Here is a 17,425-nt window from a genome sequence, read left to right as displayed (position 1 = left end):
CCAGATATGGCTGAAGTACTCTACATAGGTCATGTTGATTTCTCACCAAAATTCAGCGCTGCACTAAAACAAAACTCAATGTAAAATTCCGAAAAATTTCTACTTAATCAATGAAATAAAAACACAACATTTTATTAACTCAAAGAACAAAAATCAACCAAATATATCAAATAAATCCTTAATTTAACTAATGATTGGAGATAAATAAGACTAAAACAATAGGAAAATATGCATATGATGAAGAGTCATCAGTATCCTACTTTCTTTTGCTACAAATGACAACATTATATTATTTTAAATGGATGTTAAAAATGCTTTTTTAAATGGTTATACAAGTGAAGAAACATATGTTAAACAACCCATAAGTTTTGAATGTTCTGAATTTCCAAATCATATTTTTAAACTTAGGAAATCTTTATATGGTTTAAAACAAGCCCTTAGAGCATAGTATGATAGACTTAGTAAATTCTTGCTTAAAAGTAACTTTGAAAGAGGACAAGTAGATAATACACTTTTTAGAAAATCAATAGGAGGTAGCATTCTTATTATTTGAATTTATGTTGATGACATTACTTTTGGATCTACTATTGGCAGTCTTTTCCAAGAATTTACTAAATTGACGCAACTTAAATTTCAAATGAATATGATGGGAGAATTGAAGTTCTTCTTATGGATACAAATTTAGAAAAGTCAAAAAGATATATATTCATCAAACTAAATATACAAAAGAGATTCTTAAGAAATTTAAGATGAGTGATTGCAAACCTATGGCTACACCAATGCACCCTACTTGTTCACTTGAAAAAGATGAATCAAGCCAAAAAGTAATGATAGGATCACTACTTTACCTTACTGCTTCTAGACCTGACATCATGTTTAGTGTATGTGCATGTGTAAGATTTCAATTTGACCCTAGGGAATCACATTTATCTATTGTTAGCAGAATCCTTAGATACATAAAAGGCACTACCAACACTACCTTGGTCTACAAGAAATTTTTGGAGTACAAACTAAGTGGTTATTGTGATTGTGATTATGCAGGAGATAAACTTGAGAGAAAAACAACTAGTGGAAACTACACATTTCTAAGAGACAACTTAAGCTCTTGGTCAAGTAAGAGACAAAACATAATTGTCATGTCAATAGTAGAGTTGAGTACATTTAAGTAGCTGGTTGTAGCTCTTAAATACTTTGGATGAAACATCAACCAGAAGACTACAAAATCCTAGAAACCAACATTCCCATTTTTTGTGACAACACTTCATTCTAGAGCTAAACTCATAGAAATCAAACACAATTTCATTAGGGACTTTGTTCAAAAAGGTGTACTCAATATCAAGTTGGTAGATACCAAACATCAATGGGTTGACATATTCACCAAACCATTAGTTGAAGATCTGTTTGACTTCATCCAGATAAAACTAAACCTTATTCTTTTATCTAACTGATGATGTGTCAACCTTGAGTAGTTTAGTTTCATACTAGATAAACTTAATGTTTTAGGTTATGCTATTCTCATTCAATTAACAAAAAGGCCCAACAAAAAAAAAGAGGCAACTTTCACTTTAGAGTTTCTTGCCTGATGAAAAAATGTGGAGAAAGATGTTTGATAATGTTGGGACAAAAAATACATAGACTTAGGGAGAGTCAAAGTATTTAAAAGAAAATATGTTATGAAAAATACAGTTTTGTCATCATCAAAAATGGAGAGATTTTTGGAACCAAGTTGGTTTTTTTACTTAGAGTTTTGATGTTAAAAAAAGTATTTTATGAGAACAATATATTTGACTTCACAGAGTATGAAAAAAAATTCATATTTTTGAAGAAAATTTAAAATATATTTGATTCAAATTTATGATTGAAGAAAATCTTTACCAAGTTGAAAAGAAGATATAGTCAAATGTTTTTTAAGGAAATCTAAAATAAGATTTGATTCAAATTTATGATTGAGGAAAATCTTTGACCAAATTGAAAAGAAGATATGGTCAGATGTTTTTTAATAAAATCTAAAATAAGATTTGATTTTGATTTATCATTGAAGAAAATCTTTGACCAAGTTGAGAAGATGATATTGTAAAATGTTTTTGAAGATAATCTAAAATAAGATTTAATATTGATTTATGATTGAAAAGAATATTTGACCAAGTTAAAAAGAAGATATGGTCAAGACTTGAAGAAGATTTGATCAAGATTTATCACAAGAAGATATGAATTATTTACAAGAAGATTTGATCAAGATTTATCTATAAGAAAATATGAACAATATCATTCTGAATAATTTACAAACTCCATTTGAACAAAATACAAACATAATCAATCTGAAGAATTAACAAACTCAATCTAAACAAAATACAAACACATTCAATCTGGAGAATTTACAAACTCAATCTGAACAAAATATGCACATAATAAATATGAAGAATTTAGAAACTCAATCTAAAAAAAATATGAATATAATCAATCTAGAAGAACTTTTCAGATTGGATTCAAAAATATTTTGGAATAAGATCATTGTTGACCAAGCTAGGAATGAAGATATAATTCAGAATTAAACAAGTACTAAATTGAAACCCTAATTTTATCTATAAATAGATACTCAAGGCTGAAGAAGAAGATCATCAAATAATTAGAAAAGAGTAGAAGAACTCAAGCTAAACATTCCAAATTCATCTTAGAGTTCAAATAGAGAGAAACTTGTTTGAATGAGAAATATTTTCTAAGTGTTTTTCTTTAACTGTGATAGCCATTGTTATATTAAACTTGTTACAAGCAACTAGTCAAGTTTCAAACCTTTGTTGTCAAATCCAATAGTGGTGTTAGTGTTCCTTCAACAATATAGGGTTGTCAGATTGTGTGGAGAAGACTTTGATGTTAGAGTCAAGGTGTTTGTGTTCCTCAAAAGCCTAGGATTTTCAGGCTGTTTGAGAAGACTGGCTTGTAGGATCAGGTGTTTTGTATTTCAATTTGTTGATCTAATGGATTAAATTCTTCTAAGTGAAGGGACAAGATGTAGCCAAGTTAGTGGTGAACAAGGATAAATTACTCGTGTCACTTTATTCCTGCACTCCTTAATTTTATTATTGCTTCTACTCCAAGTAAATCCCTAAGTCTAAACCAGTTTAGTCATATAATGAATAAGTTAGTAACTTAGTCAAATACAATTAAACCACCACCCCTTCCTTTTCTCATGTTTGTACCTTCAAAGGTGCTTGAGAAAAGTTATACTACTTTTAAGCTTGTGGCGAAAATTCTTACGAGTCTGCCAAGCAAGTGGAGACCTAAGATTACAACTATTCAAGAAGATAAGGATCTCAATACTCTTAAATTGGAAGAATTGATTAGCTCCTTGAGATCACATGAAATTGAGCTTGGAGTTGATGAGCCCAAGAAGAAGTATCCAAATTTGGCTTTGAAATCCAAGCAGAAGAAGATTATGAAGGCAACGACAGAATCAGATGATTATGATTCAGATGATCAAAATCTGAACTCAGAGGATTAGCAGTTGGCTTTCATATCCATAAAGATTCAGAAGATGTGGCACAACGAAAAGTAGCAATTTCCTCAAATATATTTCTGTTAGTCCAGTAGAGGAAGGGATAAAAAATTTGACAAGAAAAGCATCATATGCTATGAATGTAATAACCTGGACATGTCAAGTCTGAATGTCCAAATCTAGAAAAAGGGAAACATCAAATGAAAAATTACAGACCCAAGAACAAGATTCTGATGGCTACATGGGGTGATTTTGATTAATACTCTTATGATGAAGAGAAAACATATTTGGCTCTAATGGCTCAAACCAACTCTGCATCGGGATCCAACACATACACTATTTCTAACTCTTAAAGTGAATCAGTTGATGAAGAAGTTGAGTTATTTTTTGACTTAACCCAATCTGATTTAATTATTTTCTTAAATGATTTTTTAAATAAAAACCACAAGTTTTCTCTAAAACTAAAAGCTCTTAGGAAAAAAATGAAAATCTAAATAATAAAATTAACACTTTAAAAAGTAATATTGTTGAACTTAAGACTGAAAACGTAACTTTGAAAAGTAGTCATAGTTAGGGGTGGGAATAGGTCAGGCCAAGCCATACTTTGAAAGGCCTGAGCCTGACCTACAATTAATTTGTTATGCTTAAGCCTAGCCTATGGCCTATCATAGGCTTTTTTTTTGCCCGACCTGGCATTTTTAAAAGTTTAGTCTAGTCTGAGAGCCTATTTAAAATCTTTATTCACCTTAAGAAAACACGTTTTAAACCCTAAAAAATGATTTTTGGTTTCAAAGAATAAATTTTTTCCTGAAATAAACGCACTCATTGTTACCTCTCAAACAAACTCGGACATATTCAACAATAATATAATTAAAATTATTATCTACTTTGAAACACTTCTAAAGGGACTACACATATTTGATGCATTTTCTTTACTATTTTTTTTTTTTACAAATTCGCATAGTGTTTTGATTTAAGATTTATTTTTATTTATAAAACATAAAATTAGAACAACTTCAATGGAATTTTTAGAAGATTTTTAAGAGATGTTACAAATGTTAACTTTACTAAAGGAATACAAAGATAAAAGAAAAAAAAAATTTGAAGTAGTAAATATTGAAATCTTACATAGTGAATATGGAATAATTATTGAGTGATTGTCTAATTGATAGACTTTAAATAGCAAATAATATTATTAATAAATAATAATAAAAAAATAACATTAATAAATAATAAAATATATATAGGTCGGTATGTCAAACCTAATAGGCTTTTTTATAAGCCTAAGTTAGGCCTATTTAAATAAATAGACTTTAAAAATAGCCTGAATCTAACCCTTTATTAAATAAGTCTGGCCAGGCGAGGCTATAGGCCCCTGACGGACGGCCTAGCCTATTCTCATCTCTAATCATAGTCCAACATCAATTGAAAATGTGCCATGTGATTCTAATAACTTTGAAGTAGCATTTCACGATTTTCTTGTTAATGGTATAGAAAGAAGTAAGTTTGCATGAATGATTTATGGTGTTAGTAGAAATGAAAGAAAAAAAAAGAGTAGGATTTCAAAAAACTGAAACCAAACCTAAGTTTACTCCCATTGATAATTCAGGTACTGTCTCTTCTAAGAAAAGTCATTCTAAAACATCTTGTCCAATGCTAACCATATGGAAAGACAAGAAACCTTTCAAGACTAACAAACCAGGAACCAACCAGATTTGGGTACCAAAAGACCAAATTGTTTACGTTGCAGATGTTCTAAGACACCAAGTTGAAATACCAGTCACGGTGCCAGGTAAGTGGATGTTTGCAATATATGAAGGAAAAAAGGTTTATGTTCCAAGACCTAACAAACAAAAGCCAAGTGACTCTAGGAAGGAAGATGAAAAACCAAATGATTTGAACCAGAACTATCAGAAGAACCAGAACTATAAAAAAAGTTAGAACTACCAGATGAACCAAAATAAATATAGAGTATCGACAAAAGTAAAACAGGCATAGAAATCAAATATATCGTAGAACTAAAACTACTAGAAGAATCAGAACTTCCATCAGTTCCAGAATTACTAGAGGAACCCAATACATCAGCAGAAACATAAGTGTCTAATGAACAATTTGAACTAGGAGACTTCTCTAAACAATCCAATCAAATTGTTCAAGACTACAAACCTAGATGGGAATTCAAATCCCCTCATCGAGAACCTCTAGTTAGAGGTATGCAATTCAGAATATAAAAACCATAAAAGAATAATTAGGAGGGTTTTCAAAGGAATGCATAAACAAGTTGATTTCTAAGTTGTATTTCTCTAATCTTTATTTATTTGTTTGATATTATGTTTACAGTGATAACAAGCAACTTGATCTTAAAAAATCAAAGGTAGATAAGGATTCTGCAGGTTCTCCAAAATTTAGAGAAACCAGGAAAATCACAACAACTAAACAGTTTAGCAGAACCATAATACAAGTTGCTTTTTCATAAACAATTAGAAACCACCAGAAACAAAACTAATGGTTTGGTTGTATTGTTTCATTCATTATTTATATGATTTATATGACAATTAGTTTGACTCTCAAAAGTCAAAGCAAGTTGAAGAAATTGCAGGATACTAGAACTAGAGAAAGTAGGAAAATTAGAGGATACAGAAAAACCAGAAAATAAAGAAAATTAGAGGAACTTGATAAATCTAACAAGACGAATCTGACCAAGTCAAAAGAAGTCAAGATAAGTCTGAAGGGAGACTTGGTTGTTTGGGAAGACTCACTTGGAGGGTTTGGTGCTTTGTAATTTAAGGTAATTGGATTAGTGGATTAAAGCCTTATGAATAAAGGGACTAGATGTAGTCAAGTTAGTGATGAACTAGGATCAATCTATGTGTCAAATTATTTATGCTTTCATTGTTTGCTACCTCTGAATCCGATTGCTTCTAATCCAAGTAAGTCACCAAAACTAAATGGTTTGTTTATTTATTTATAAATTATCAAAAAGTTATCAACTTTGTCAAACACAATTCAGCCTCCTCTTCTTGTGTTTGCACTTTCAATTGGTATCAAAACTCGGTCTCAAGACTGAGCACTTTACAATGTTTGAGAAAATATCAAAAGGTTCAATATGTCTGGATTCATTGAAGAAGCTGTTAGAGGAAACATCAACATGCCACCTCTGTTTGATGGAAAACATTTTGAATACTGGAAGGACAGGCTGAGAAGTTTCTATATTTCACAAGATCCTGAACTTTAGGACTTGATGGAAGATCGTTATATTACTCCGAAGAATACTGATGCTATTGAAATTCCAAAAAAAGAAGATGAATGTTGATCAGAAGAAGATGTACAAGATGCATCATAAGACCAAAATCATATGATGAACCAGAAATTTCAGAAAAATCTGGAGTATCAACATAATCAAAATTGGCAGATAAATCACACATATCAACATAACTGGAACTACCAGAAGAATCACAATTACCATAAGTTCCAAAATTACCAGAGGAACTTGATACATCAGCAGAAACATAAGTGTCAAATTAACAATCAAAATCAGGAGACTTCTTTGAACACTCCAATCAAATTCATCAAGACTACAAACTGGATGGAAATTTAAATCCCTTCATCCAGATCCTCTAATTAGAAAATATGCAAATTCAGAATTTAAAAACCATAAAAGAAAAAATAAGACAATTTTCAGAGTGAAACTGAAATTGTTAACATATAGGTTATATCCTTCTTTAAATTTAATTATTATCTTATTTATATTATGTTATATGACAAACAGTTTGACCTTAAAAAGTCAAAGCAAGTTAAGGATACTGCAAGTTTACCAGAACCAAAGGAAGCAGATGTTGATAAATCAAAAGATGACAAATCTTCAGAGGATGAATATGATCAAGTTAGAAACAGCCAAGATAAGTCTGAAGAAAAATCTAGATGGAAGTACAAGTCATCCAATCTTAAAACTCTAATCATTGGAAAAACAAGTGATCCTTTGAAGACCAGATCATCACTAAAAGTTGTTATAAAAAATACAAGTTTTGTCATCATAAAAAAAAGGGAGATTGTTGAACCAAGTTCATTTTATACCTAGAGTTTTTATGATAACAAAAGTACTTTATGAGAATAATATATTTGACTTCAAAGAGTATGAAAGAAGATATGGTCAAAATTTGTATAAGATTTGATCAAGATCAAGTTAGAGGATGAATCTGATCAAGTTAGAAACAGTCAACATAAGTCAAAGTGGTGTCTTTGTTTTTTTTAATAACATGAATATAATATAAGTAATTAAACAAGGTATTTAAAATAATCTAAATAAATAATTTCTATAATTTAAAATTTAAAATAATTTATTTATTATAATTTAAAATAAGTAAACTAGCTAAATAAATATATATGATTAATAAATAATTCAAAATTTAAATTAATTAATATTTTAAAGTAAATAATTTATTTAGTTTAAAATATATAAATATGTAAATAAATAAATAAAATATATCATAATAATAGGTTTTAAAGTAATAACTTTTTTTTTTAATTACTACCTTTAAAATATATTAATCATTAATTGATAAAATTTATTTTTGATTAAAAAATATTCTTTTATGTTAACCGTTGATTTTATTAATCACTCAATTAGCTTAATGACTATCAACTATTAATTATAAGCTATCAACTAATTTTACAACTAATTATTAGTTTAACAACTAATTATTAATTTTGACCGTTTAAAAAATATATTACTATAACTGTATAAAATAGATAAAATTTAATTGTTTCTTTTTTTTTTTAGGAACGAATAGTTTGGTTTTGGATGATTAATTTTTGCATGATATAAAATAAATGTATGAATCAGTAAAGATTTGGTCGACTTTGATTAATTTGGTTTGCTTTGTACCCACATATAAAAAGAAAAAAAAAATATATTTAGTTCGAATTGAATTTTTGTATTTATTAGTTTGGCTTTTACATTCTTTAAAATAATTTATTTTATTTATTATTTTTTTAATGATCTTGCAAGGTCAATATAAACAGTTTTATATTGACCGATAAGATATAAAATAATTTACTCATATTAACATGTAAAATTGGTTTATACTAATTATGTACGGTCTTTTTTTTTTTTGGACAGAATTAAATTATTTTATTCTTCTTTCTAAAATTTGATATTTCATACTTGTGATCAAAGGAAGAACCTATCCCTTTCTTAAATGTTGTCTTCTCTTAAATGTTTCATGGGTTGCTGGACTAGAGATACTTTTCTTTTATTCTTCACATCGCTTAGTTGACAATGTAATGATAGTATGTTATATCAATGTAATGTTTGGTATCACGAAAAATTAATATATACATAGAGAGAAGACATCGAAATACATCAATGTAATATTACATTAATGTTATATTTTTTAATAATACATTTTTTAATCCAACTCAACGACATTTTAATTGATATAAATTTTACGAAATTTATAATTAAATTAAAAGTTTATTTATATAGATTATTTATATAAAATTTTACAAAAATCTAATTATAGTAATATAAAGACGAAGACGATGATAGTTATAATAATATGAACAATATTTAAAAATAACTGTAGGCAATAATAATATTTCTTATTATAGTAATGTGATAATGATAATTTTTATATGCTTTTAATCTAATCAAGTTACATGAACTTATATATTTTAATTTTATAATGAAAGACAATGAATTGATATTGAAAACAGTTAGTGTAAATGAATTAATGTCGGATGAATTTCTCTTATCTTTGGAATTATTGTGAATGGATGATACTATAATTACTAGTATATATGTCAATTTTATAAGTCCACTAATTGTTGACTCCAGTTTATATATTAAAGAAGTTATAAAATTTCATAGTTAGAAATCGACTAAAATAATTCATAGTTAAAAAAAACCACAAAAAAAAGTCCTAAAAACTAAAATACTCTCAAAAATTTGTGGATTTGGTGGGTCCATGAGTTCACTTTTTTTAAAAAAAAATTGATACCACTTATCCATCATTTTTGTTAACACGAATTATCATCGCCATGTAATATTATATTTTTCAATTCATACTTCTAATTTTTTTATTAAACATATTTCTAAAGTGGACGATTAGGTTGAAATATTATATTATATAGAATATATAAATTTTAATTTTTACATAAATTTAAAACCGCTTATTATATTAAGTACGTTAAAATTAACGTTTTAAACATTTTTTTATACAAACATCTTGAACTCTTTTGTTATACAATGTTAATCTTGATGCATCTTAATATATATAATTTATTTAGAATCAAGATTTAAAATAAAAAAAAGACATTTCAATTGAAATCAATGGTAGAGTATTTAATTTATTTTCCGACATTGTAAATCAAAAATAAGATTGTAACATTACAATTTCAATTTCGAAAAACTCTTATCATCGAATGCAATATTAACGTAGATAGTTAATATTATTCTATAAGATATGCAAGCATTAGAAAAATAATGAAACATTTAAAAGAATTCAATATAATAAAAAATAAGTGAGTCAATTATTTAATATACGATATATAAAAAATAATGAATCATAAAATAAAGTTTAACGGACTCAATGTTTGTGTCAATTAAGATGGATTTTTCATTTCAAATAAGAAACAAATTTATTTTTTACCTTGAAAATACCAAACTTAAATTTGAATAATCCGATTTTAATCTAATGTTCACTAATCTGGGATGGACAATGTTCATTCTAAACTAGAATAGCTTGAAAACTGAATTGAACCTATTTTTAGTTTGAAAAAATTAAATCAAACTGAACTAGTTTTGATTTCCTCGGAGATGAATCAAACTGACTCTTTAAATCAATAAATCAATTTTATTTCTTTCAACTTAATTTAACTTAGTTTTACTTGTTATTGTGTCATGATAAGTTATAAACATTTTAAAGATTTATTATTTATTATTTTAATTTTTAATTAAAACTAAATAAATTATGATTCAATTTTGTTACAATTTAATTCTAATATTTAAAAATGAATTCAATTAAAAAATGAATTTTAAAATGGAATTTAATTTTGAATTTAGTAAACCAATTCTATTTAAATATGATTCCATTCCATTTGGTTCTCCAAACCAATTAATTCCTGAAAAAAATAATAAAAGAAAAATGAATTTAATAATTTCCTAATCTATACATTATAATATAATTTAGCAAGTTTGCCACACGTGTCAGCCAAATAGAGTGTTAGGAATATATTAAGTTTCTATTATTAGAAATAATATCTCATGCGTCCGTTAATGACCAATTAAAAAATTAGAAAGAATGAATTAAAAATAAAATAAAAAATAAAAAATTAAGAAAGAAAAAAATAAAACTTCCAATTACATCACGACATTTGTACGATGCATTGAGAATTTAGTGGCCAATTAAAAAATTAAAAATAAAATATAATACACCACGACTCTTAACAATTTTTGAAGGTGTATGCGGCCGTTAAGAAGTTAATGGCCAGTTAAATAAATAAGAAGAATGAATTAAAAAAAATAAAAGGCGAGTTAATGGCCAGTTAAAAAAAATAAGAAGAATGAATTAAAAATAAAAGATTTTTTTTTAAGAAAAAATAAAACTTCCATTGTACCACGACTTTATACATGATGATGCATCGTTGAGAAGTTAATGGCTAATTAAAAAATAAGAAGAATGAATTAAAAATAAAATACATTACACTATTACTTGATAGTTTTTTAAGGTAATTATTTTTAAACACTACTTTATCAACCACCGTTTCAAATTAATTAAAAAATTTATTTTATTTTACTAATTGTTTTCCAACTTTCTTTTTTAATTCGTCGTCATCCATTAACCGTATATCCTCAATAATCTCTCATTTTCCGTGTCTCTTTTATAAATATCATTCGCATTATCTCATCTGTACACAATTTCCTCTTAATTTTTTCTATTTTAAAAATTCGTTATTTATTTTTCTGTTTATCGTTATCCAATGTCCGACAAAAAATCAGATTTTGTTACTTCAATTTCTCCAAAAAATGAGTCATGGAATTTGGTTGTTAGAATCGTGCGATTATGGTTTCTGTCTTATCTGAATATCAAACATAAATTTTATGCGATGAAAATTGTACTGATGATGATGGATGACAAGGTTTAACTCTTTGTTTTATAAATTCAAATTTTAAATTATACACAAACTTATTTATTACGTTATTAATTTAACAAACTTGTGTTTCATATTGTTAGGGTCATAAAATTCAAACAACAGTGGGAAAAACTCTTATTTCTCGATTTGAGACTACTATTCGTGAGTTGTGTACAACTTTTGTTCTCTTGTGTTGCGTCTAACTCTGGAGCATATAGAACAACCGAACACCAATTCAATTTGAATTTGCAAAATAGTATTGGTTCGAGAGTTTAGTCACAGTACTCAATTTCATTATCAGAAATTCGAAATGTTTGACAATTTTTTTAAGGTAATTGTTTTTTAAACACTACTTTAGCAACACCGCTTTAAATTAATTAAAAAATTTATTTTATTTTAAAAATTCTTTTAGTGCCATGAGACTTTCCTTTTTAATTCGCCTTCTCGGTCAACTGTCTCTCTTCCTCTCATTTTTTGCATCTCCTTTGTAAATATTTACACAAATCATTTTTAACTTTTCGTTACCAAATATTCCTTATTCATTTTGTGTTTATCTTTCTCCCTCCGATGTCTGAAAAAAAAAGATTTTAAAGCTTCTGAGCCATGGAGTTTGGTTGTTAAAGTTGTGCGATTGTGGTTTAAACATAAATTTTATGCAATGGAAATGGTCTTAAAGGATGACAAGGTTTAATTTTCTTTGTGTAAATTCAAATTTTAAATTATATTATTTGTGTATTAACAAATCTGTCTTTTATATTCTTAGGGAGATAGAATTGAAGCAACCGCGAATTTTTATTTCTATATTTGATGTGTACAAGTTCGAAATGTTGACATCAATTACTATTTTTTTATTTCTATATTTGATGTGTACAAGTTCGAAATGTTGACATCAATTACTATTTTGGTAGATATGTTCACACGAATTAGGTAAATTTATTTCAATATATCATTGTTATTTTATTTTATTTATAAAAAAAGATTACTATTTTGTTATATATATTTTTTTATTGTTTATGTTTCTAAATTTTGTACATCTCTGTAAGATTTTTTCTGAACAGTGTTGCACATGAGTTATATTGAAGAAAAAAATAATAATTTATTTAAGTAAATATAAAATTTAGGTTAAATACAATTCATTACATCTATTACAGAGTTTTTAGTTTTTATTGGAAATAATGATTTTTCACGATTACATCACGATTTGACGAGTTGATAGTTATGTGAAAGTGTATAATGATTTTTCAAAAACTATTATTTTAAATGGATCCATTTTAATTTTACTAATATACTATACATGTTACATTCTAAATTTATTATTAAATATTATGCAAATTCAAAAGAATTCAAAGGATTCATGAAAGATTAACGAAGACTAACATGCAAATTCAAAGATAAAAAATAATCATAATGTGTATTGTTTTTATTTGTTTAAAATTAAAAGTATTGTTTTATAATAAGTTTTTTTGGAAAGAAAAAAATATTCTTTGGAGAATTCAAAAATAAAATTAAAGAGTGATGTTGGAATCATGTTTTTCATCAGTAATATTGATCGTGTAAGAAAATAATTTTTAAATTAAATTAGGATTAGATTTTTTTTTACTGTAAATTATTTTTTTAAATCAACTTATTAATTTAATATAAATAAAATTTATAAATATATATATATATATATATATATATATAAATTAATATAACAATTTATTTATTAATATTCGGACGGGTTACCCGTTAGTTTTATATATATAATAATAATATTTTAGAAGACTTGTTAAAGTCTACTCCCTTCCCCCTTCCATCCTTCCACTATTTATATCATCGCTCTCTCTCTCAATCATACGCATTTCTTCGACTCTCTCCCAAAACTCACACAACCCTTTCTTCTCTCTCTAAACCCTTCTTCTTCATATTCTACTCTCTCTGTGATGGATTCCGATCTTGAAGTGAAAGCCATAGAGGCTTTTGTCGAAGACCACTTTGAGTTAGCGGTTGAACTTCTCACTCAAGCAATTCATCTTGACCCTAACAAACCTGAACTCTATGCTGATCGTGCCCAAGCCAATATCAAACTCAATAACTTCACTGGTTTCATCTTTTTCTTGAATCAACTTTATGTTTTTCTATTGTATTTCATCACTATATGATTATTTATTAAAGATGTTTTCTTTTTTATTTGTCTAAAGTTTTCATCTTTAAAAATATTTGTTTATTAGTCCTTTTGGTTGTTATAAGGTCGTTATGTTTAGTATCAGCATAATTTGCTTGTATATGAAGGTCGCTGTGTAAAACTGGAGATTCTTTCCAATAATGGAAGGAATTGATGTGTAAACTTCAATGAATGTGAAATTGTTATGTAATGTACAAATTCTATTGTTCAAAGTGTTCATGTAAATTCGATAAACAGAAATAAACAGAATTAACAAATTAAAATTGTTATGATAAAGGAACTAACTACATGTTTGTTGAATCATGTTGTATGGTTTGATTTGTTTATTCATTTGTGTGGGTTTGAAATGTGATTCCTTGTTTGTTTACTGCTGTCGCGGTTATTGCAAATGTTTAGGAATGTAACTATCCTTTGTACTTTTGATTTTTACAAGAAAATTTAGGGTGTATGGTCATGATTATATGCATACATGTAGTAGTAATGATTTACTAATTTTGGCAAGCAATTTCTTGACTTTTGTCCAGAGGCTGTTGCTGATGCAAACAAAGCAATTGAGTTGAATCCTTCTCTGTCAAAGTCATATTTGCGCAAAGGGTAAATGCAACGCTACCTTGTCTTTCCCTTTCTTTTTCTTGCATATTTGTATTTGTCGCTACTTGCATTTAATGTTTTGAATATAGTATCCTGAAATTGTTGCGATGTATAGAATTTTAAATACAATTACACGATTTATTCTTATGTGGAGGACTGCTTTCTAAGATAGCATGTAATTTTTTCTTATTGCAAACTAATTTAAATTGATAATGTCATGTCAATATAGTGTGAAAGTTAGACTTTGCTGTAGTTAGTTTATTGATTTGTTTTTTCGATTTTTAATTTTGGTTGCAGTATTGCATGCATGAAGCTTGAGGAATATCAGACTGCTAAGACCGCTTTAGAGACGGGTGCCTCATTGGCTGATGACAAATCAAGATTTGTTAATTTGATCAAAGAATGTGATAAACTCATTGCAGGTGAACTTTATTCTTTTTGGTTGAAAACTTTCTATTTGGTGAAAAGGAAAAATGTTGGTTAGTCATTTTTGGCTAGGAAACTGACTCGAGCTTGATGGACATATTGTGTTAAACAGAAGAATCTTACGCCGAACCTGCACAGGAAAAGACTACAACACAGGGTGCAACTCTGAATGCTGTTCATCAAGAAAATGATCTTGTAGAGAAGCCGATAATTGTGGTTGCTAAACCTAAATATAGGTTAGTAGAGCTTTCTGATTGTTGTTTATGTCCTTTGGTAGGATTATTGTTTATGTTTTTAGGTATTTATTATTTTTAAGTGTCGAAAATAGACTCTTCCAAAAGCCTAAGCTCTTAGGTAAAAGCTAAGTTTCATTCGATTTAATTTTATCTTTTGTTATAAAAATAGTTTATACTTTATACATAAGCACTTACATGATAAATAAGCGTTTATGCTCTAAGCCCTAAGTGCTTAATCAAGTTGTTTACCCAAATAGGGCCTAAGTTATTTGACGGAACCTTATGAATAGGTCTATAATGTGAATTTGTGTTTTCGGTTCTTTGTTGCTTGTGATGCTTTTTTTTACTATATTCACAATGACGAAACTCCTACTAAGTGAAGATACTAATTACTCGGATGTTGTTGACTCTGCGAAAAAAATTATGCAGGCATGAATATTACCAGAAACCTGAAGAAGTGGTTGTAACTATATTTGCAAAGGGGGTATCAAAGGAAAGCATTACTATGGAGTTCGGTGAACAAATAGTATGCGTCACATTATAATAATATTTATTCATTGTGTTTTTTTAATTATTCTTCTTCGTTGTAGCATTATATCATAGTGGAAATTGAACAAATTGCTATTGTTTTGCAATATGCTATTTGATATAATGTGTTGTCAAATAGACGCTATTGTGGTGCTATAGCACTATAGCATATAATGGAATTTGAACAAACTGTTATTTTCCACGATCAACAATTGACAACACTGGGTTGAACAAGTTGGGTCTAACACTGTAAGCTTACTTTTTCTTTTTTTGGTTTGTAGCTAAGTGTCACCATTGATGTCCCTAATGAAGATGCATATGTCTTTCAATCTCGCTTATTTGGAAAGGTATGAATGCAAGCTTTCATATCTGTGTAATAAGCTTTTATGTTAGCATTGTTTTGATATTTAGTATCATATGTTAATTTGTGGTTATATTCGAACAGATCATACCTTCCAAATGCCGGTATGAAGTTTTGTCCACCAAAATTGAAATTCGCCTTGCGAAAGTCGAACCTATTCACTGGAAATCCCTAGAATTCACCAGAGAAACCGCAGTTGCACCAAGGACTATTGCTTCTTCAGGTAACTTCAGATTTATCTACAGTTTTCACTGCTTCTTGTTTTTCGGTGACATGAACCCAAAAAAAACTTAGTTGATACAGTGCAAATAAATTTGAACAAATCGCTAGTGTTCTACAGTATACTATTTAGTACAAAATATCGTCAAATAGCGGCTATAGTACTGTAGTGTAGTGGAATTTGAACATACTGCTATTTCCGCAATCTGCGATTGATAACTATGTTTTATCATTGTTCACATTCGATTATGCTTTATCAGTTAACATGAATTTTGCAGTTACTGGAACTCAAAGACCCACATACCCATCCTCAAAACCAACAAGAGTAGATTGGGATAAGCTTGAAGCTCAAGTTAAGAGTGAGGTTTGTCTTCTTCTGCCTATAAACAATGATTCAGTTACATGTATTTCACCGCACTTCTTTTGACTAAACATTTGTTGTTACAGGAGAAAAGTGAAAAACTTGATGGCGATGCGGCATTGAACAAATTTTTCCGGGAAATATATCATGATGCTGATGAGGATACAAGAAGAGCAATGAAAAAATCATTTGTAAGTTTTATTTATTTTTCCTGTTTTGTTATAGTTTCTATAATATACTTTTTTCTAGTCTCAATAATAATTATTTTTTGTAGTCTCTATCAATGTGTAAATTACAGGGACTAACTGATATTAAACTAAATTATACCACTAACTCAATATTGATACATGGCACCAATAACATTGTTACTAAAAATTATTTCATATATTTTAATTTTGAAATTTGTCTGTAGGTGGAGTCTAATGGAACAGTGCTGTCAACAAACTGGAAGGAAGTGGGAACTAAGAAGGTTGAGGGAAGTCCACCTGATGGCATGGAGTTGAGGAAATGGGAATATTAATATGTTTTTCTGAATCAATCAATCTTATGTGGGATTATATAATACTTTGGAATTTGGATTTTTAATGAGTTTTCATTCATGTCATGTTACTTCACCTTTTTACCCCCTTGTTTGGTGAATTTAATGCACATTCTGTTTTACTTTTAATTCTCCTTCTTCTGGTTCAACTTTCTACTAATTATACTTCGTAAGTACCATTTAAGAAAAAAAATTGTCCATGAATATAATCATAATTTTATACTGTTAACTGCATTTATTAAAAAATACAGTATGAATTAAGTTTCTGAATGGATGAAGCAATCTAATGGTTCTTTCAACAACCAAGATTATTTATAACCTATTTTCCCAAAATATCGTTTTTAATTATTTTTTTCAGTTGGCTGACATACAATG

The 17,425-nt window shown here is 27.9% G+C and overlaps 1 protein-coding gene across 1 annotated transcript; it reads left to right on the top strand.

Annotated features, from left to right (window-relative positions):
- Positions 1-13,413: 13,413 nt before the first annotated feature.
- LOC101490164 (protein SGT1 homolog) lies at positions 13,414-17,179 on the top strand. The gene is made up of 10 exons (XM_004516641.4): positions 13,414-13,708; positions 14,315-14,384; positions 14,679-14,803; positions 14,920-15,043; positions 15,473-15,569; positions 15,853-15,918; positions 16,017-16,155; positions 16,430-16,515; positions 16,599-16,703; positions 16,925-17,179. The coding sequence occupies exons 1-10, from the start codon at positions 13,549-13,551 to the stop codon at positions 17,030-17,032; spliced, it is 1,080 nt and encodes a 359-aa protein (XP_004516698.1). The 5' UTR covers positions 13,414-13,548; the 3' UTR covers positions 17,033-17,179.
- The last annotated feature ends 246 nt before the right edge of the window (positions 17,180-17,425 follow it).

Source organism: Cicer arietinum, chromosome 8 (genome assembly GCF_000331145.2).
Source record: "Cicer arietinum cultivar CDC Frontier isolate Library 1 chromosome 8, Cicar.CDCFrontier_v2.0, whole genome shotgun sequence".
Lineage (NCBI taxonomy): Eukaryota > Viridiplantae > Streptophyta > Magnoliopsida > Fabales > Fabaceae > Cicer > Cicer arietinum.
Note: the sequence above shows the minus strand (reverse complement) of the source record. Positions and strands in the feature narration are given on the sequence as shown.